Source organism: Hippichthys cyanospilos, chromosome 2, assembly GCF_059441005.1.
Source record: "Hippichthys cyanospilos isolate Australia breed blue-spotted pipefish chromosome 2, RoL_Hcya_1.0, whole genome shotgun sequence".
NCBI classification, from domain to species: domain Eukaryota; kingdom Metazoa; phylum Chordata; class Actinopteri; order Syngnathiformes; family Syngnathidae; genus Hippichthys; species Hippichthys cyanospilos.
Genome location: NC_142370.1, coordinates 34303827 through 34323500, shown reverse-complemented (window position 1 = coordinate 34323500; position 19674 = coordinate 34303827). Strand labels below are relative to the sequence as shown.

The 19674-nt window shown below is 40.5% G+C and overlaps 1 protein-coding gene across 5 annotated transcripts in view; it reads left to right on the top strand.

Annotated features, from left to right (window-relative positions):
* Positions 1-19674, top strand: part of agrn (agrin) — a 294106-nt gene that overhangs the window by 138175 nt on the left and 136257 nt on the right. For all 5 annotated transcript variants that reach the window (XM_088403131.1, XM_088403140.1, XM_088403158.1 and 2 more), the window contains one exon: positions 18513-18737. In XM_088403131.1, the coding sequence (XP_088259257.1) occupies positions 18513-18737 (225 nt within the window). The remainder of the gene's footprint in view (positions 1-18512; positions 18738-19674) is intronic.

Genomic DNA, 19674 nt, shown 5'->3' with positions numbered 1-19674 from the left:
ACTATATTTTTTCTTTATAAAAATTCTCGTCCGAAACTGTCTTTTTATTCCTAATGCAAAAAAAGCAGTTTCACTTCCCAATTTGCAACATGAATTTTGGACTCATGTAACCACAAGCATTTAATAAATTGAGAATACAAAAGCTCACGCAGAGTTAAGGGCCATTGATTTATTCAGTTTTAATAAATGTTATACTTCTACTACTACTACTACTACTATTAATAATAATAATAATAATCATTATAATTATTATTATGGTTACATTAATTAATCTACCGTATTTTAAGGCGCAAAAGCCTTAATTTTTTGAAAAAGCTGATGGTGCGCCTTATAGTCAGGTGCGCCTTATATATGGAAAAGTTTTAAAATATGTCGTTAATTGAGGGTGCGCCTTATAATCCGGTGCGACTTATAGTGCGCAAAATACGGTAATTATAAATGTCGCTTTAGGCCACTGAGGTTAACCTGCAAAAGTGCGTCACAAAATTTGAAAATTGCTCCTCATAATAATACAATGATTCACAAAACCGGTATGCGATGGCCTCGGGGGGAGAGATAAAAGGGACAAAATCAATGTGCGGCCATTGCCAAAACAACATAAATAAGCGCAACCACCCTAACGATAATGATGCTTGTCTTGCTGAATTTCACTCTGGGATTAAAATGATTGTTTTTTTAAAGGTCACAATTAAACCTTGGGGAAAACAATCAGAACCTTAAGATTCACTTAAGGCGGACATTTAAGACACTTAATGTTCAACGCGAGTAGTTATTTCCATTTGAAGATGTTTGCATTAAAAGGCAGTATTGACAAAGTGCTTTTATTTATTGGACACAGGCAACTATTTTAGCTTTAACCCTTTCGCGGTATTTTGGACTATTTTTGGACATTTTTTTACACATCATTCTCACGTGGCAGACTCATGCTGGCGTGTTAACAAAGTGGCAAAATTCAACTTTGACATGATGTCACCACCTGGGTGAAATTTCAGCTCCCTATTGTCGTCATTAAATGCTTTCCCTTTGATGTGAAGGTTGCATGATTGGACAAAATACTGCATTTTGTAATGATCATTTTACAACTCATGCTAGCGTGATAGCTATGCGGCAAAATTCACCTTTGATATGATGTCACCATCTGGGTGAAATTTCAGCTCCCTATTTAAATGCTTTCCCTTTAATGTGAAGGTATAAAATAAACATATTTTTAATAATCTTTTCACAACTCATGCCAGCTTGATGGTATTTTCAACTTTGACATGATGTCCCTATCTGGGTGAAATTTCAGCTCCCTAGTGTTGTCTTCAAATATGTTTCCTTTAATGTGAAGTTCAAAAGATTAGACAAAATACAGCATTTTTTTATGATCATTTTACAACTTGTGCTTGCGTGATAACTAAGTGGCAATTTCAACTTTGACATGTCACCGCCTGGGTGAAATTTCAGCTCCCCACTGTCATCTTTAAATCCTTTCCCTTTAATGTGAAGGTCAAATGATTGGACAAAATACCACATTTTATATGATCATTTTACAACTCATGCTAGCGCTATAACTGAGTGGCAATATTCAACTTTGACATGGAGTCACCACCTGGGTGAAATTTCAGCTCCCTAGTGTCATCTTTAAATGCTTTCCCTTTGATGCCAAGGTAAAAAAAAATGGACAAAATACCGCATTTTTTATGATAATTTTACAACTCATGCTAGCGTGATAACTAAGTGGCAATATTCAACTTTGACATGGAGTCACCACATGGGTGAAATTTCAGCTCCCTAGTGTCGTCTTTAAATGCTTTCCCTTTGAGGTGAAGGTCAAAATACCACACATTTTCATGATCATTTCACAACTTGGCCATTTATCAGTTTTATTGATTAATTTGAATTTGTTTGTCGCATATCTTCCGAGTTTTTAAAGACATTATTTTTGTGGCCTCTGTCGCATTAAACGCTTCTCTATCGATTGCACTTCTTCCATTACAGATGCAGTCAGTGTTGTATAGTTAATGACTTTCCCAAATGCTCCAGTGACTTTTTATTTTAATGAATAGCAACGTAATTTCCCCTATGAAACACAACAAATACAATCTTAACATTCATCTTGTGCATCAAGCTGCTTGAATGTCACAATTTATTCAATCAATCAAAACTCCCAGAGTGCTTGGACAGGGGACGCTGTTGTGTACCTTACACAACAAAGATGTCTCTGTATGCTTCATTTTTCGAAAGAAGTCTCCACATGACCACTTTTAACCCGTCAAGCCCTTTGAAACTTTGGTGCTTCAGGGCTATCCAAATCCAATTTGATTGATTGATGATCTTACATCTTACTTCCCCCGAGCTTTCTATACCTAAGTGACGACTGTTGTGAAAGTTACGGCTAGGACGCGAGTCAAGCCGTCTTTTCCTTTTCATAATGTGTCAAAGTCCACCGAAAAAAATGAACCACGCCGCCTCGTCGTTGACAAGAAGGAAGCGATTAGGAAAGTTCATTTTTACGATTTTCTGTGCAAACGCTCTAAAACGGATGCCTATTATTTGAATTCGAGGTATATATAATAATTGATGGAATAACTGTATATATGTATATATGCTATCATATTGCTCGCACGCTTCTTAACCTACTCACTAACACACACACGAACACACAAATATACACATAGAAACACTCCCACTACAGACATAAACAACTCCTTATATGGTATTCTTTTGAAACTTGTAACCGCCTTCTTTGTAATCTTTTGAATAAAACAAGGAGGAGACCCCCAGAACACCGGAAGACCCTTGTGCTCCCCCTCTTTTGCAAAAGATGGTGTTTGACTCAGAGTTTTGGATTTTCTCCAGTCTCTCATTATTGATAAATCTGACAATAATTTTAAGCCTTGTAAATGACATAAAATGACTTATTTCAGATTCAAACTAATGTTATTCAAACAGATAAGTAGGAAAAAAAATGGTCTTGTTTGTGTTATGCCGTTACAAGTCCACCCCCCCCCCCGATACAGGGGGTTGAAAATGAGGGGGGGAAAAAAAACGTAACTTGTACTTGGAGAAATACGGTAATTCACACTAAGTTTATCTATTTAGTGCTTGCCACGCCGAATATGTTTCGTGAACAAAATGTTGGAGTGGACACATTGAATTTCAAAGGCCTCTTAGAGGGGAAATTGATTTGAATAGCGGAAAATGACCTCCTGGAAACAGACTATGTTTGTCTTTTGATTCGCCGATCAGATGGCATCAATAAAATCTCCCTCGTATTCAACATTAAGCCTACAGTGGATGGTTTTGTTTTTTTACCGTATATTTGTGCGTGAAAATCAAATATGTGACACTCGGAGGTCACGTGAAGCCAAGCGTTTCTTATTCTCTTTCTAAATTCAGGCAGCATTGACAGGTGTGGGCGGGGTCGCTCCCGCTGAGATTAGACAGTTTCGGACCATATCGGTTGAGATCGGGACTGGAAAAATACAAGGTGAACTGCGTGACGGACTGGGGTGTATTCCAAGCATTCCGTCCGTTGGATTATCTCGCAAATGTCCTCATTTGCCGCTTTGAAAAGAGATTGGCAGGTTTTCACCCAGGTAAATGAAGTGGCGAGATTTCCGTGAAGCTGTCATGTCAAATTCAAATCAACTAGTCTTGTCTTATCTGCAGCGCAGTCGCCGTAGGAGTGGCGTATTTTTCTTCACGTCGTCTCCTTTCCTTTTGGAAAGCGGGCATCTGGAGGGAGCTTTGCCGTATTTCTCCGAGTACAATTCGAATTTGTAGAAATTCCTCTAAAAGACTACTGCACCAACCAAAGACTACTGCACCAACGCGACAGTAACATGCCCGATCGCGTCTTTTTCTTATTAATTAGTTCTTTTAATTGGACATCCATGACCCATGTAACCACTTGAGTCAGGGGTAGACTTATAATCGCGTTTTTGTCAAATTCACCCAAATTGCAGTAAAAAAAAGGGGGTCGACTTATAAGCGAGGTTGACTTGTACTCACAAAGATACGGTATTGGAAAATTTGGGCTTCTAAACACCAAACGGGGTTGTAACTTGGACGCAATCACATTAATAACTGACACAAGGGGACTAGAAATATGAACAACTAAAAACAAGAACAAAACCCACCAACAAGCCAACAAAGGGGGAAAAAAAATCTCAAAAACCAACACAAGCTCAGAACAGAAAAGAACAGAGAACCCCGTTACCAACCCAAACGCAACAAATACCACCCAGAACATAATAAGAGCGCTGCTTGCGTTCTGATCAGCTCGGCTTTTCTAAGTCTCTTGCGGCTGAGGACCAGACGTACGGTGCATTCAAATGCGGACGGAGACTTCGGACTCATACAAAAAAAAAAACACCACTAATGCATTAAACAATACTGATACGAAGCCTTGTTTTGTCCAATCCTTTGATCTTTAAGCATTGAAAGAAGACACTAGGGAGCTGAAATTTCACCCAGATGGTGACGAAAATGCATCTTCAACGTGGTCAAAATGGTTAGTTATCACACCAAAAGGACTGTGCCATCCCTTGGCTAATAATGTAGAATAAAATGACCCGAAAATGTTCAAAATACTACATAATAATAATAATAATAACAATAATAAAGCAGTTGTTTGATGTCCCTTCGATCAACCTGTGTAAAGAGTTTAAAAAACGCTCCACAAAACTGGAAAATCGCTCCTCAAATGAAGTCACCGATTCTTAAAAGTGCTCCACAGAAGAAAGCAAATCTTTTGAGCCTTGCATTTGTACTTCTCCTCACCGGTGCGTGTGGGTAAATCATGGGCTCACTCCACAGGCTATTAGAGCGTTAAGGTGCGCAGGTAATACCGTTGAGGGCCACACGTTGTTGAGATGAGGCCCTCTGTTTATCTTCGGTCGTCCACGTAATACCTTCACGGCCCTGCGCAGGCTTCTTCATTATCCTCATTTTGTTCTTAATGGATGATTGAAAATCATCTGCTCTCCGTTCCTCCACGGCCTAGCGCTAAAACGATAATGGCCTCAGATATGAGCAAATGAAAAGGAGAGGCCATGTTTGCCCGATAATAATGATGAAAAATGAGATTATATCGATAGAAGAATGTTGTCTATTTATTTTGCCGTTTTGAGCTGAAGATAAATATCATTTTGGCAAGAACTATTTTGAAAGGTATTTTCAGGCATGCTGTCGACTGAATATGACATCATCTTTGTGTAAGGCTTCAGTAGCGACCAATCGTCGCGTACCTGTTGGGCATGTGACGTTCATAAGATGAACCCCGGTTGATTGGCCGTAGCAAGTGATATTTTTATTTTTAAAAGTTACAGTTGTATGTGAAAAATCATCCTGTGTGATTTGACGTCTGGATGGCAGCTACTTTTTTTTTTTTCTCAAAATATTTTCTGTCGTGACTCAGTAACAAGGGTGAGGTGGTTGAAGGTTGTCTACCAAAATTGCAGGGAAGCCGGTAGGCAGTTTGTGCTCGGGCAAAAAAAATCATTTAATGTATTAAAAAAATTAACCAAGCTTGAAGGGACAGCAACAATAAAACAACATGGACTATGACTCGACAAGAACTGAAAGGAAACAGGAAACTAAATACACTCTAAACTGACGAGACACCTGGATAAGACACAATTGGACCAGGGAGCTGATTGGACAGAATCACACCATTAAGCAAAACAGAAAAATGAATTAACATGGGGAAAAACAACAATGTGAAAACTGTGATTCAGGGTATACAAGCACAATTTGATTGATTGATTGATTGATTGATTGATTGATTGATTGATTGATTGATTGATTGATTGTAAAGCACCCATTCAACAACCTGCCACTTTTCAAAATCACGTTTTAACTCATTTTTTCAAATCTTTGCCCTTATACAGTATCAACCATTTTGGGTCATTTTCACATCATCTTCCACATCATCTTTCAAAATATATAGTACTTTGACCATCATTGGATCATTTTCTTCCACATCATTCTGGCATTACTTCAGCCAAGGGATTGTATTGGTGCCATATTGAACATGACATAATTTCGCCGTCTGGGTGAAATTTCAGCTCCCTACTGTCATCTTTCAAGGTTTTCCCTTTGATGTGAAATACTTTGATGTATAGATAAAGGGATTGCACCAAATACCCCAAATGGGGTTCAAACAACAACTTAATGGAATCATCTCCAGGAAATGGCGTCTACCGTTAGCCGCCAGGAATATACGGCACACTCCCCGCCGGAAGGCACGTGCCGTGACTCCCTCTCCCAGAGAGAATTGCTGGAGAACTCATCTCGTGTAGCCACCGTAGTGGAACGTGGACTTTTCATTGGACCTTACTGTCGCTTTGTGTAAGCACGGCAGGCGGCGCAGAACGCAAGTGTGCATGCGGATGAATTGGACGGAAAATTGTGGTGGGATTTTGCGTGTGCGCGCGCGGTGGTGCATGCGTGCCTTCTACTCCACGAGTGCACGCTCTCTCACTCGCTGACTTGGAGATAGGTCTCCCTCACCAGAAGCTGCGTCCACGCAGTGAACGGAGAAAGACATCAGGCTCCTTCACTTGCGGCTACGTTGCTAACCGCAAGCCCCGACGGAACCACGGACAACATCTATATCTTCTTGACACCGGGTTCCAATTCCAGATCTTTTTTCACCCGCGGGCCGAAAAAAGCAAATCCTGTTATGGCAGACGATAACTGATATAATGGCATACGTATGAATAGGAAGATTGCGATACATATTTACTGTAAAAATCACACAAAAATGAAAGATACCGCATTAGGGTTTTATACACGTGTGAAGATACTTAAAAGTGAATTTCAACGTTTAAATCGGTTCTAACTTATTCACGAGTACATTTGAATGAATATTTGCAAATACGTTCAGACATTCGTCCAAATACATTCAAACGTTCTCGCAAATACATTCAAACATACCAACAACCAGTGGCATTATGGGAAGAAATGCTACGTTTTTATTATTTAGCATTTAGCAAGTATGTCAACCCTTGTGGCGTTATCTTACAAATAATAGAAGTTCCTTTGATTTTAACCAATAATGGAACAAATGCTATGTACCGTATTTTCCGCACTATAAGGCGCAGCTAAAAGCCTTTTTTTTTTAAATAGCTAATGGTGCACCGTATAATCAGGTGCGCCTTATAAATGGATCAATATTGAGATTGGGATTGGTCGATGGGGAATGAAGTGATAAAGTAAGCTTTACCTCTTTCTTTTGTGTGTTTACACTTGAACAAGGTTGCTCATATTGAGCTATTATGATATTGAGAGTTTAAAGTTCAAAAAAAAAATTGAAAAAAGTTTTAAAATATGTCTTTAATTGAGGGTGCGCCTTATAATTCGGTGCGCCTTATATATGGAAAAAAGTTTTAAAATTTGTCATAAATCGAGGTGCACCTTATAATCCGGTGCACCTTATATAAGGAAGATGTTTTAGAATATGTCGTTTAATTGGGGGTGCGCCTTATAATCCGGTGCGCCTTATAGTGCGGAAAATACGGTATTTCGCATTTAGCCTGCCACTAAGCTTGGATGTACATATGTTTGCTAGTACGTTTGAATTATTTTGAGAAAACGTTTGAACATACTTGCAAGTACTTCCATCATTTTTTACTCCACATTGTCAGCTCCACACCTCCGTACACTCAAGACAAAATAGCAGAAAATTGCTAAATTAAAATGAGAAACTTTTGGAATACATTTAAGGTGAGAACTGCAAACTGTACAGTAATTAATGGTGGCCATGGCTATTTAACAGTTATAAATCTGAGAAAGCTGATTTGCTCAACTTTGATATGCTCTGTAATCGTTTTATAATAACCAATGGGAACATTACAAGCTATGATGGTCACGTGACCATACCACATGATCAAAGTCCAAAAAACATGTCCAGAAGAGTATTTCTGGACCTAACCGTAAAAACAGATGCTTTTACGGGTGCCTTGAAACCCTCCGCAAAAGGTCCTCAAAAGGTCATCCGGTATTCCGCGACCTTAAACTGAGCAAAACTCCCGAAAAAAATCTTGATAGCAGAAAATTAGCCACGCGTGCAGATTAGCTCTCAGCCATCTCATCCACTTTCTTCTCTCCTTCCTGCTCATTTGCTTGTTGGAGATAGCATCTCCCCACGTCTCGCCGCCGCCGTTATAAGCAGTAATGTGCCGGCGCAGATATACACAAACACAGACTAATCAAATTTCTCATGGGGGATTATTTTACACATTTATGCACGCTCACAATAACACGAGGAGGCCACAAGGTCACGCTGAATAACTCCATTTCCCTGCTCTCATTTCCCCAAGGTGTTGATTTTTGCTTCGTATTCATAACCTGAATGTAGCCGCGAGGGGGGACGAAGCGGCGTCTTTTCCTGTCCGCCCCGAGCCCGCCTGAATACGGAGGCTTATGTCGGGAAGGGTGTCTTTTCCGAATCAAATATACAAATCAAGGGGATGAGTTCCGTACCGGAACGCCGGAGAGACAGGCTTAGGTGGAGGCCATTGATTCGCTGTGGCGACATCTGAAGGGAAAAGCCCAAAGGAGAAGAGAAATATTCATAACTAGAACTTTGGCCCGTGCGTATGTGTGAGAAGATATGGAAACCGTAGTCCGGCCCATATAGATTACCCCATCCGTCCATTTTCTATAGCCGCTTATCCCCACAGGGGTCGCAGGGGTCAGCGGGCTACGGGCAGTAGGCGGGGGACACCCTGAACTGTTTGCCAGCCAATCGCAGCCCACACAGGGACGAACGACCAATCACGCGCCCAATCACACCTAAGGACAATTTAGTACCTCCAATTCAACTGCCATGCATGTTTTTGGGGAGTGGGAGGAAGCCGGAGAGAACCCACGCAGGCTCGGGGAGAACATGCAAACTCCACACAGGAAGACCGGAGCCAGGGGGGTTTGAACCGGGACCTCTGTGAGGTGTGAGGCGGACGCGCTATTCACTGCGTCACCGAGCCACCCTAGATTACCCCAGATAACTGTTTTTTTTTTTTTTTTTAATTATAAACAGCACCGGATTATAAACCACACCAACAAAAATTGACAAAACTTCAGCCGGACCCTATAAAACACGGATTGTAAAATTAAATATCTGCCCAAAAAGATGTTTTTTCCATTAAATTTTTTTTACCCTGCCAGGCAATATTTTTCCTTCAACACAGGCCGAACATTGTTAGAACTAAAAGCAGCACCAACATAGTTTCAACGTAGCATTGACACACCCGCATTGTCAGAATACCGCACCAACACGACAGTAACATGCTCTATTGTGTTTACTAGTGCAAAGCGCCCTCTGGTGGCGGGTCAACTTGCTGTTCATCCTCTAAAACAATACTTAAATAACATCATCTTCTGTCTCCCTTTGTTTATGAAGAAACTGCCCCCTGGTGGCTAGTAAAAATAACTGCAGATGAGCCACACCGGACTCTTTTTATCTTAACTATATCTTATTTATTGTAAATATACATTCTCAGGCAATGCCAGGGATGTACAGTATTTTCACAGCTTTTATGAATTTCTCAAGGCCAAACCCGCAAATAGAGTTCAAAAAAAAAAAAACGTGTCAATTCAGTAGGACTGTTTGAAGTAGGACATCAAACATGGAGATTTATCCCGGAGTGGACTTTGCGTTGAGGATGAAGCAATATTAACCCGACGGCCTCCACATTTCAGCCTCCGCCCAATCGGCACTCTTGGATTGGCGCAATCTGTATTTACTTTTTCCACCTTAATTCCGCTTATTTCTTCAGAGTTTGTCCACTTCAAGCGCAAGCCTGACCCTTTCGCTTATCTCACTCGTGCACCTTTCACTCTTATTACCATTTGCGTCGCTCTTCATCCTCCCTCCGCATTTTCTCCTTTAACGTTGACTTTCATGGCTTGACCGCTTTATTCTGCGGCTTTTGTCTCAGTTTGTTCGTTTTAATTCGATTGAATCGACTTAATGAAAACGGGCTCAGCGTTTCCATAGCGACGCGGCTTCAATTAAATGAGAAATTATAGAAAAGGTTCAATCGATGGATTCCCAAACGCTTTCGTTGAAATCATGCATTCGAATGTGCCGTTCTTTTCCTTATTATCGCCGCTTCGCTTTCCGATTCATTAAAACGCAGCCGACCGTACGTATATTTAAAAATATGCATTTTTGATAAAAACGCTTGAGGTGGACGTTTTGTAAACTTGCAACAAGTACCGTTATCCAAATAAATTTGGCGTTCTGACGCATCCTATTAGCGCCGGAGGGCAGCAGGCTGGGATTTAAGATATATAAGCAAAAATCGATGGTTTGAAGGAAAAAGAAAAAAGTTCAGCCGGAGGGATAAGTACTTTCTGCACGTTTAATTATTTTATTTAAAAATAGATGTACGCCGACCGGGCACAACATTAAGGCCACCAGCACAATCTAATGAGGTCCAATAAATGGGCTGTATAAAAAAAAAAAAAAAAATCTCATTCCAGTGCAGCGATCATTAAAGCATAAACTCCCGGCATGTATTGTGCTTTTTCTTTTTTTTTTTTTTTTTTTCACAGAGCAGCCTCAACAAGGGGTGTTAAGAAAGGCTGGAAAATATATTGTGCACAGGCAGTCATGTGAGGAAAGCAAACGGAATTTCAAAGCTTTAACAATCCAACATCGCAATTCATATCGGTTTTTGTTATCTAAATCAAAGGATGAAAACACTTTTCATTTCTTCATTTTTTTAATCATAAATGAATACCCTTTTTCCTGCATCACACTTAAATCATCAAACACCATAAGGATGAAAATAGACATCTACACCATGTTTTTTGTTTTCGGACTATAATCCGGACCGATATATAACCCGCAGCAGCAGAAATTGAGGGAAAAAATAAAATGTTGCCATGGATAAGATGTTTTTGATGCCATAATGCGGGAAAAATGCCATAACAAGATGAAAACACTTTGTATTCCACCTTGTAACGTGAAAAAAATGTGAACACGGGATGCTGTAACCCGGGGGTCCACTGTATAGTGTATTTTTTTTATATAAAAACAGTTTCTGGAGTCATATTTTATAAAGTAACCGTTTATTTTACAAAACGTAGTGTTTTTTTCCACCTTATCCTCGTATAAAATGCTTCAAAATTGGACCATATAACGCATGTCAACTTTCCAAATTATTGTTGTTTAAAAACACTTTTATACCTGAAATCCAGAGGTAAAAATTGAAGAATTTTTTATATATATATATATATATATATATATATATATATATATATATATATATAATAAGGCGCGAAAATTGAAGGCTTTTGGGTGCGGCTTATAGTGCGGAAAATATGCTAGTATAGGTGAGAGTCTGTGAATTTTAACTCCTAGCGTATTTCTCAAATGACTTGGGGCTCTTTCATGTCGCTGTCACCTTCCTTGACGCTTTCCTTTCTTCTTCTTCTCCTCCCGCTGTTGTTTGGTTGGGGGGTTCTTGATTAGAACTCACACTGCCGACTTCTCCCACATTGCGTCATTGCGTTTGATTTGCCCCCCCCCCCCCTCCCCCCTCCCCATCACTGCCTGCACTACAGGCATCAGCCGCATCCCGCGAATCTGCTCGTATGAACAAAAATACTTTTAAGTACTTTGTGAGGACATACATTGGCATAATGCATGTCCTAGCTCCTAACCATAACCATAAGAAATGATTCCCAACCCTAACCCTTCCCTTAACCATAACCATAACCGAATTCGTACCTATAGTCTAAAATCAAGTTTTGACCCTCATAAACAGGTCAGAACAAGTGAGGACCGGCCAACATGTCCTCACCTCTCCAAAACGTCCGCACCAGATCGGAACAGGAACATCCTCACACACTTCCACACGCAAACGAAGAAAAACACGCAGGGGCCAGCACGACGCTGACAACTCCCTGTCCCTAATGAAGCATTTTTCAAGCGCAGCGGCAAACATTGGATGAGAGATCCCAGCCTAATACTCCAACCCACCTGGCTGCCGGATGCCCGGGGTTGGGATAAGAGGGGAAGGGATCGCAGTAATCGCCCCCGTATTCCAAAGCCCCTCTGCCCCACTTTCCAGGAAGACATTATCCTCCTCTCCTAGCTTATGCTTCTCCTCAGTTGTCACCCATCGCGTTACGAAGTCTCCTCAGAGATCTCTCTGAAGTGGATTTTTGCACCTCATCCGGTATTGAAAACCGTTCAATCCCAAAGACGCATTTTGACGTTTTGTTTTTTAAGAGTTCAGACATTCAATCTCATGCGCTTATTTGTTCAAATGAATAAGTGGTGTAACTACAGGGGTCTGTGAAATAATTACCCTGTTTTTTCGGATAATAAACCGCAACTTTTTTCTCATGATTTGAGCCCTGCAGTTTATAGTCCGGTATGGCTTATTTGCATTTTTTTTTCCAGCCACCGGGAGACAATCCATCAAGGAAATGTGTGGAAAGATGTAATTCAATTGCTGTTCTCAAAAAGAGATTTAAAAATATATCATTAAAAGATTTTAAAAAATGTCTTACTTGAATAAGAGCTTGTATGAAAGTTTGGGTAAATTTGTGACGTGTAAATTTTATATATAGTATACAGTAGGTATGATTTTATGTATTTATTTACAATGGGGATCCTCGGAAAATTTGCTTTTCAGAAGGGGTCCCTGACTCCAAAAAAGTAATTGTTTACTTTAGGTAATTAAGTGCTAAAATAATACATTTAGTACTAAACTATATAAGTATGAAAGAAATCCATTACTTTTGGTACCAAAGTAAGCTAAATAATCAATTACTTGAGTACCTAAAGTGTAAGATTATTTTAGGTCTGAATTAGCTAAAGTAATAATTGACTTAATTATCTAAAGTAATTATTTACTTTTTTACTTAATTCATATACTCTAGTATATGCCATTTTTAGGCTTGACAGCCTAAAAAAAAAGAAGAGAAAATACCAAGTAGCTGAGATTCAATGTCTAGACTTGAAAAATGTAAAATGACGTCTTTGGGATTGAATGAGTTAAAGTATTTTGTTGATGATTTTGGGTCATTTTCTTCCCCATCATTCTGAAGTATTTTAGCCAAGGGAGGGCACACCCCTGCTAGTGTGATAACTGAGTCATGTTGCACTTTTACACGGGTGAAATTTCAGCTCCCTAATGTCTTCTTATGATGCATTTCCTTTGATGTGAAATTCCTTTGAGTAACAATCAAAGGATCGGACGAAAAACTGCACAGGGGTCAAATGAAACTACTTTCCATCAAAACACGTTACAGGCAGACGTATGTCATCTTAATATTGCACAATCACTAAGGTGGATCATAATCTGTTCCAGAACACTGCTCCGATTTGTTCTGATTTTGAAAACAATTTCCCGCCGTATAAAGATTTGATGACACGCCGTCATAACAACCTCATATAAAGATTTTATGATGGTGTTGTGATGAGTTTGCGTTAGCAGGCGATATTTCAAGAGACACTTCAAGGAGTGTCAGATTAGCGGATTCATTATAGTCTTTTTTTTTAATATAGGCTTCAGAGTTTCCAATTTTTCGGTATTGGTGTCTTTGAAATGTAAGGCATTACAATACTATTGCATTACTTTTACATTACTCTCACCAACACCTTCTGAAGTAGTTCATTATGCTCATTATACATCCAGTGGAATGACATTAAACTAAACAAAAGTAAACTAACATGTTCAAAACGATCCCAAAATTCAATATTATTGCTCCCGCGGACGCGTAAATGATGCCCAGATGGCTGGAAATGTAGAATAAAAATATACAAATAAAACAACTTGAACAAAGTTCTCTGCACAGCAATACACCAGCGCCATCTCAAGGTAACCAAATGAACTGCATTCATGTTATCAACTGAGTGCCTCAATTAAAATGATAAATTTCAAGGTTTTAGGAGCAATTACTGTTACTGTTATTACTGTCAATTGTACCAAGTAAAATATTACGAGTTTTTTGTGTGTAATGCCTTACATTACCGTGTTCCAGCAAAAAAGACATGCATTATATTGATTACATTACTTTTGTAGTGCATTAGTCCCAACACTTTTACCATGTGAAGTGTAATTGCAATTAAATAAAAATGGACTTTTTTTTCAGTTTTAGACTAACCTGTAAAAACACTGTAAAAAATAGTAAACATCTGTTGATTGTTAATTTAGAATTATTGATTTTTTTTTTCATTTTTATTAAAATTAAGATGGACATGTTTTTTTTTAATTTTTAAAGATAAGAATATTATTAAAATTAAAGGTTTTTCTCTGTTCTATGGGGAGCCTTACAAAATATAATCGGCGTTAAAAACGCCAGACTAAAAGCCGTCACCCTGATTGGATGCTGCCTCACCTCAACGGTGCTAAAATGTCATTTCTTTTGCATCTCGATCTGGCCTGTCTATCAGATGCTCCGTCTCCTTATCTTCACTTTTCGCCATTAGCGTCGCGGTTTAAGACGCGCAGAGATTTTTCTCCGGCGATAACCTCTCACATCATTGGCAGCAAGGCGCATCTGATTTTCAACCTTCTAATTGTCCCTGAATTTCCTCCAACACTATAAAACGTTAGGAAGGTGGATGAAATCTATCTGTATTCTCAATTCTTTTTGGCTGTGCCAGATTATTGCGCGGAATAATACTGCCTGACTGATTTAGTCCCTATAAAAAATTTTTGGGCCCGTATGTAATTTGTGCAAATGCTCATACAGAATGTACCAGATCGAGCTATTTTTTTTAACTCTTGGACTGTTATCCATGTTCAGATGGTCGTTTATCCTAACACTTGAAAATATTTGGGGAAAAAATCGATAAATATGTATGCCTTAAAAAATTGAATGCCTTAACTCTTAAAAGCGTGAAATGGCGTCTCTGGGATTGAATAAGCGATTTTGATATTCAATTTGTTTTTCACAAACAATTGCCACTTTTAACCCTTGTGGTATTATGTTACAAATGATAAAAATTCCTTTTTTTTTTTTTTTTTTAATGATACCATAAAAAAGTCGATGAGAAAAAAAACACTAGGGAGCTGAAATTTCCAGCAGATTAATAAAACGTAAAATTTCTAAACGCAACCATTCTGACATTTCTTTGTGATGCTAAATGTCACCGCTTGCTATAGGGTAAAATCCCTTAGCTGGCTTTATTTTCGTGTTACACTTATATTACTGTGTTGCGTTTCAATTGCAGGGTAACCATAGAACCACAGACATGGTGTTAACGTTGTAATAATGCGTTTGTAACTTAATTATCATGACTGAAAAATGAAATTGTTAGCAAATATATGATGAACAAAATATGTCGAAAAAAGTTATGCACAAGCTATGAATGTTATGCTTTCATGATTTAAATCAGTATTCTTTTTGTTATGTGAATATTTTCCACAGGATTTTACTTATGAATCAAACCTTTAAATATTCGTTAGATTTATTCCTTAGATTAATATTAAAATCGTAACGATGATCCTATCGATTGAAGGAAATTGAGATTTGATTTTAGGGCCCTGTTGCATAGATCTAGTTTCAGTACCGTATTTTCCGCACTATAAGGCGCACCTAAAAGTCTAATTTTTTTTTAAAAGCTGACGGTGCGCCTTGTAATCAGGCGCGCCTTATATATGGATCAATATTGGGATTGGGATTGGTCGATGGGGTATGAAGTGATAAAGTAAGCTTTACCTCTTTCTTTTGTGTGTTTATCGTTAAACAAGTTTGCTCATATTGAGTTATTATGCTGTTGAGAGTTTAGTTATTATTTGAGTTATTATTCTTATTACTTTGAGTATTACTCTATGGTGATTGAAAAAGTTGAAAAATATGTCATTAATTGAGGGTGCGCCTTATAATCCGGTGCGCCTTATATATGGGAAAACATTTTCAAAAATGTCATTAATTGAGGGTGCGCCTTATAATCCATCACACCTTATATATGGAAAACGTTTTAAAATATCTCATGAATTGAGGGTGCGCCTAATAATCCGGCGCGCCTTATATATGGAAAACTTTTTAAAATACGTCATTAATTGAGGGTGCGCCTTATAATCCGGTGCGCCTTGTAGCACGGAAAATACGGTATATTTCATCCGGCCAAGATTTCCACAAGTGACCGCCTGATCCGAAGCGCGTTTCGGGTCCGGCCTCAAGATCGGCGTTATTGTTTCGCCGCCGAGACTTAGCGTGACCTTTGAGCAAGGTCATCTCTTCAGAACCCGAGGATCATCAGCGCGTCATTGTTCCGACCCAATTAGAGCGCGGCGGCGGGCGATGGCTCACAATGACCGCGTGATTTCCATCAGTCTTCCGAAAGTGAGAGCCGCTGTTTAACGCTTGATTTGAAAGTTGCTTTTCAATGCTTTTAAATTAGCTTCCTTTTGAAATACTCTGGGAGTATATATAAAAAAAAAAAAAGAAAGAAAGCGTTCGTTAGCGAGTCTTTCTGCGCTCCGAAGCTCCAAAGGACTTGACAGGAGCAGAAAATAAAAGGGAGGAAAATGTGTCTGGAGTATGAGGAGAGAGAGAAAAAAAAAGTGGGGGATGTGCTTTGATTAAGAGCAGTCTTCATAGCGCCTCTTTCTTCTTACGCATCCATAAAGTATCTGCGCTCACATCTCTGGCTCTTATTAAAAAGACAGCGGTGTCATTTCATCCCGGAGGCGAGAAGCGGACCATCGTCTTTTCAAAAAGAAAGTCCGGCGAGCCAGACGGGAAATATTACCGTAATTCTCCGCGCCCTTCGTTTTAGGGTCAAAATCAGGCGTTTTCTATCGAACCGTGTGCAAGACACGCCGACGTTTTGGCAACAATGTAAAAATTATAGCGAAACGCAATACATCTCTTATTTTTTAAAGTCTTCTTATTTTTTATGGTTATAGTCGTAAGTTATAAATTTGTTGCGCATTAAGTCTGGTTCCTTTCCCTCGCAACGCAGCTTGGGAAATATTACCGTAATTTTCCGCGCCCTTCATTTTAGGGTCCAAATCAGGCGTTTTGGCAACAATGTCAAAATTATAGCGAAACGCAATACATCTCATTTTATTTAGTCTTATTTTTTTATGGTTATAGCCGTAAGTTATGAATTTGTTGTGCGTTAAGTGTGGTTCCTTTCCCTCGCGACGCAGTTCTGGAAATATTACCGTAATTCTCCGCCGACAGTTTCCATACCTTGCCACTCTTCATTGAACCGCACATCATGACTTTGACATTATCCTCTCCGTTTAGTAGTATTCCTGTGAGCAAACAAAGATGGACTCGAATGTTGGTTCAGTCTGCTCGCTTCTTTTGTTGAAAAGAATGCCGCAGCAACCTGGACCAACACTGACACTTCATATTTTCTTGCGTTCATATTCATAAGTTAAATCATTTTTGCGTGTGAAGCGTATTTCTGATTTCCCACATTGTCAGCGGTCGGTGAACGCCTCGCCAGTGTAGTGAAAGTGGTTGTTTATTCTTTTCACAGCTCGAGTTCATTTTGCCATAGATGACCGAAATTGTGCAGCATATGTGTTTCATCAATTACGATCCTCTCCTTTAGTAATTTTCCTGTGAGTAAACAAAGATGAACTCGAATGTTGGTTCAGTCTGCCCGCTTCTTTTCTTCAAAAGAATGCCGCAACAAACTCAATTAACGTGAGCTACTTCATATTTTCTTGTGTTCATATTCGTAGGAGATATAATTTTTGCACGTGAAACACATTTTAGATTTCTCACATGGTGAGCGGTCAGTGAACGCCTCAACAGTGTAGTTAATGCGCTTGAAGTGGTCATTTATCTTTTACTTTCGCGACACAGCACAAGTTCATTTTGCCATAGATAACCGAAGTTGTGCGGCATCTGTGTTTTACCAATCTATAAATTGTACATATATGCCAAAAGACCACAATTAATTATCGAGTCAAATGGAATACCTTTCCGTGATCTCTAACCGGAGCACACCATTTCTCTTACGCGATCCTCTCGGTTTTAGTAATATACCCGTGTGTCAACAAGGATGCACTCGGACGGCGGTTCAGTCCGCTCGCTTCTTTTCTTGAAAACGACAACCTGCCGCTAACAGCCGAGTGACGTCCGTCCTCAAGCTCGTCGAGTGACTCACCCGGCGACAAGTGCTTAATTAGGCTGAAAACCAAATCCTCCGGGAGAATACCTCCCCCGTTTCTCGCCGTCGGACTCATTTGCGGCAAGGTAAATATTCGAGGGCTCCCTCCTCGGCCGGAGCCATTAAAGCTCGCCGGAGCGTGGCGGAGAGGCACGTTCGGAATCCGAAGCTCCTAAATCAGAAGGAAACACAAAGCCGCCGCGCTACGTCCCCTCGGAGGGATGTCAAGTGCTTCTTGACATTTTGAATGACTGCGACGGGCCTTCCGAAGTGCGCCCGCCGCCACTTAAACGCGACGGAGCGAATGTTACGAAACGCTCCATTGTTACGGTAACGGCGAGTGGCCTCCAGTACAAATGCTTGGCGGCGGCGCAAGCGACAAGTCCTTTGTTTTGGACTTAAATGTCTTTTTCCTTTTCAGTTCTCAAAGACCCCTGCACGGAGGTGACCTGCAGCTACGGCAGCACCTGCGTCCAGTCCACCGACGGCTTGTCGGCGAAATGCATGTGCCCGCTGGGCTGCGAGGGCAGACCGGAGGAGACGGTGTGCGGCAGTGACGGGAAGGACTACCGCAACCGGTGCGAGCTGCATCAGTATGCCTGCAAGCACCACAAGAACATCAGGGTGCAACATCGAGGACCGTGCGGTAAGATTTGGGACAAAATAATAAATATATGTGATTAAATTGTGGAGGCTCGGCGGCGCAGCGAATAGCGCGTCCGCCTCACAGTTCAAAGTTCAAATCCACCTGGCTCCGGCCTTCCTGTGTGGAGTTTGCATGTTCTCCCCGAGCCTGCGAGCACTCCGGCTTCCCACACTCCAAAAAACGTGCATTGGACATACTAAATTGTCCTTAGGTGTGATTGGGTGTGTGAATGGTCGTTCGTCTCTGCGTGCCCTGCGATTGGCTGGCAACCAGTTCAGGGTGTCCCCCGCCTACTGCAGGCTGAGATAGGCGCCAGCAAGCCTGCGACCCCTGTGGGGATAAGCGGCTGTAGAAAACGGATGGATTGATTAAATTGTGTGCAAAATGTTAACGACATTGTGAACTGATTTTAAATCAGGTTCATGTAAACAAAATATTGTCCACTGACTAACAATGCGCTCCTGCTAAATCTCGTTTTTCATTCCCTTCTTTTTTCTTGCCTCACACCGGGTTCCTGTAGTGCAAAAAGTCGTTCCTTTAAGTAGCACTTGTCATTTCTTGCATGCGCCGGCTTACCCCCCCCCCCCCACACACACACACGTTTTCATCTGGCAATAGTTGTTTACTCCCAAGGCGATCCTTTTTGGCCCCTTTTGTTGTGAGGAGCCAGATGGAGAGAGAGCACAGCAGTTTCTCGCTGAGAGACAGAGCCCGGTGGTGGGCAACGGGAGATGGATATGCAGGTCTGCAGACAGAAGGTTGCTCGCGTAAATCCAGCTCCAGTCGGCCCACGGGGAGCGGCGCTTCCCCGATTTATCCGCGCCGCCGCTTTCCGCAGCAAACAGCCCATTCTTTTTGTAATTACCCTCCTCGCTCGGCTGGAGGGGGAGCGGGGATCCTGGAAGCTGTTCTTCTCACTTAATGGGAGGTAATGGTG